Source organism: Cervus canadensis, chromosome 3 (assembly GCF_019320065.1).
Source record: "Cervus canadensis isolate Bull #8, Minnesota chromosome 3, ASM1932006v1, whole genome shotgun sequence".
In the NCBI taxonomy this organism is placed as follows: domain Eukaryota; kingdom Metazoa; phylum Chordata; class Mammalia; order Artiodactyla; family Cervidae; genus Cervus; species Cervus canadensis.
In genome coordinates, this window is record NC_057388.1 from 103,504,982 (window position 1) to 103,507,176 (window position 2,195).

Genomic DNA, 2,195 nt, shown 5'->3' on the forward strand with positions numbered 1-2,195 from the left:
GTTTGAGAGAGTAGCACGGAAACATACACATTACCATATGTAAAATGGATAGACAGTGGGAATTTGCCGTATGACCCAGGGAACCCAAAGCCAGTGCTCTGTGCCAACCTAGAGGGGTGGGATGGGGACTGAGGTGGGAGGGGGGTTCAGGAGGGAGGTATTCATGTCATTGTATGGCAAAAACCATCACAATATTATAGACTAATTATTCTTCAACTAAAAATAAAATTCTAAAAAAATAGAGCAAATGAATAATTCTAAAATTTCTGGCTTATTTTTAGTGGCAAGGAAAAATTAGATTTTGAATTTTTCCTTCCTCATTTTGTTGGTGCCTCACTTTTGACTTTTGGTAAATCCATATGGGAGAAAAATAAAAAAGAAATTCAGTTGCAATTCCTTCACTCAACTGCTCCGTCCCAATAGATCTACTGAAAAAAAATTTCTATCCCTTAGTTGCTTTACCACAGGCTATGGAAAAATAGAAGATCTGAGTCAATGTCCTATGAAAAAAACTGGTTTCTCCCAAGTAACAAGTACGCAAAATTTAGTAAAGTAAATGGAAGACTCTGGAGTAAAACATTCTCTAAAATCATGAAACTAGATTATAGATCTTTCCTTTGCCTAATCTGAAGCTATGAACATGAACATTGAAGACTCTAGAAAGTATAATAAAACTTATCAAAATACCTAAAATGTGCCAATGTTAAATAATCAACAAATAGTTTCTGTGCTTTTTTTTTTTTTCTGCCAATGATCCTCAAAACTTTTACTCTCACAATTTAAAACAGGTACAATTCTACATATGTATATAAATCATCACTTTCTTGGCATCGTGACAAGTCTAAATTACTCCCCTCTTCAACAAATTCCTTATGGCAGTTTTCACCTCTATGTTTCTCACTGTATAAATGATAGGATTAAACATAGGAGTGAGGATTGCAAAGAACACAGTCACCCACTTGTCTGTAGGGTACACAGCCACAGGACGCGTGTAGGTGAATATGCAAGGGACAAAAGACATTACCACTACTGTGAAGTGGGCAGCACATGTAGAGAGGGCTTTACGTCGTCCTTCAGAGCCATGGGATTTCAGGGAGCTCAGGATGACTGCGTAGGAGACGAGCAGCATGGAAAAAATAAGCAAGCACATCCCCCCTGTGTTAGCTGCCACCACAATTCCAAGCCTATAGGTACTATTGCACGCAAGTTCCAACAGTGAGAAAAAATCACACATGAAGTGGTCAATGACATTGGGACCACAGAAGATCAAGTCCATGGTGAAAAGAATCTGCACAGTGGCATGCAGGATCCCCCCAGTCCAGACCACCACCACCAGGAGCCGGCAGAGCCCCTGTCGCATGATGGTCGTGTAGCGCAGAGGCTTGCAGATGGCCACGTAGCGGTCATAGGCCATGACAATGAGGATGGTGACCTCTGATCCCGCCAGGAAATGTTCCATAAACAGCTGAGTCAGGCAGGCACCCCAGGAGATGGTTGTCCTCTGGTACAGCAGATCAATTATCAATTTGGGCGTGGTGACAGAGGTCAAGGAGGCATCTAGGAAGGATAAGTGAGTAAGGAAGAAGTACATAGGGGCAGAAAGTGTGGGGCTGAGGGAGATGGTGATGACAATTAGCAGGTTGGCCAGCACTGTGAATAGCAAAATGAACAAAAAGACAATGAAGAGTATTTTCTGCAAATGTGGATTCTGTGTGAGTCCCAGAAGAACAAATTTGGTCATGTTGTGAGGAGACATGGGATCCATTTAGGAACTGATGCATTCCTGGGGCCTGAATTATCAAAAAAAGAATAAAAAATGATAGGTTTTAATCATGAGAGAATTATAGCCTGAATTTCTTAGAGCAAAAACCGAGCAGTCCCTGACTCCAGAGCATGTGTTTGGCAGTTTTGCTCCACTACTTGCTTCAATATTTTCTTACTTCCTTGGTGATGCATGTCATGTCTTCAGACACCTAGTGCCTGCCCCCTGTAAAATATCTATAGGATGACATATGATGTGTAATTTATGGAAAACACTGGGATATTTACATAAGATCTGAATTCTCTTTCATTGTCCAACTCCACATGACTCTGCTGAGTTATCTCGGTGTCCCATGTTTCCTTTCCCCCCTCTTTGTCTTATTGCTGTTCAGTCACTAACTCATATACGGCTCTTTGCTATCCCATGGACTGTA

The 2,195-nt window shown here is 41.2% G+C and overlaps 1 protein-coding gene across 1 annotated transcript; it reads right to left on the reverse strand.

The window, feature by feature from the left end:
• Nucleotides 1–841: 841 nt before the first annotated feature.
• Nucleotides 842–1,765, reverse strand: LOC122438010 (olfactory receptor 140-like). Its single transcript, XM_043462468.1, has one exon. The coding sequence runs from the start codon at nt 1,763–1,765 to the stop codon at nt 842–844; it is 924 nt and encodes a 307-aa protein (XP_043318403.1).
• Nucleotides 1,766–2,195: the final 430 nt, after the last annotated feature.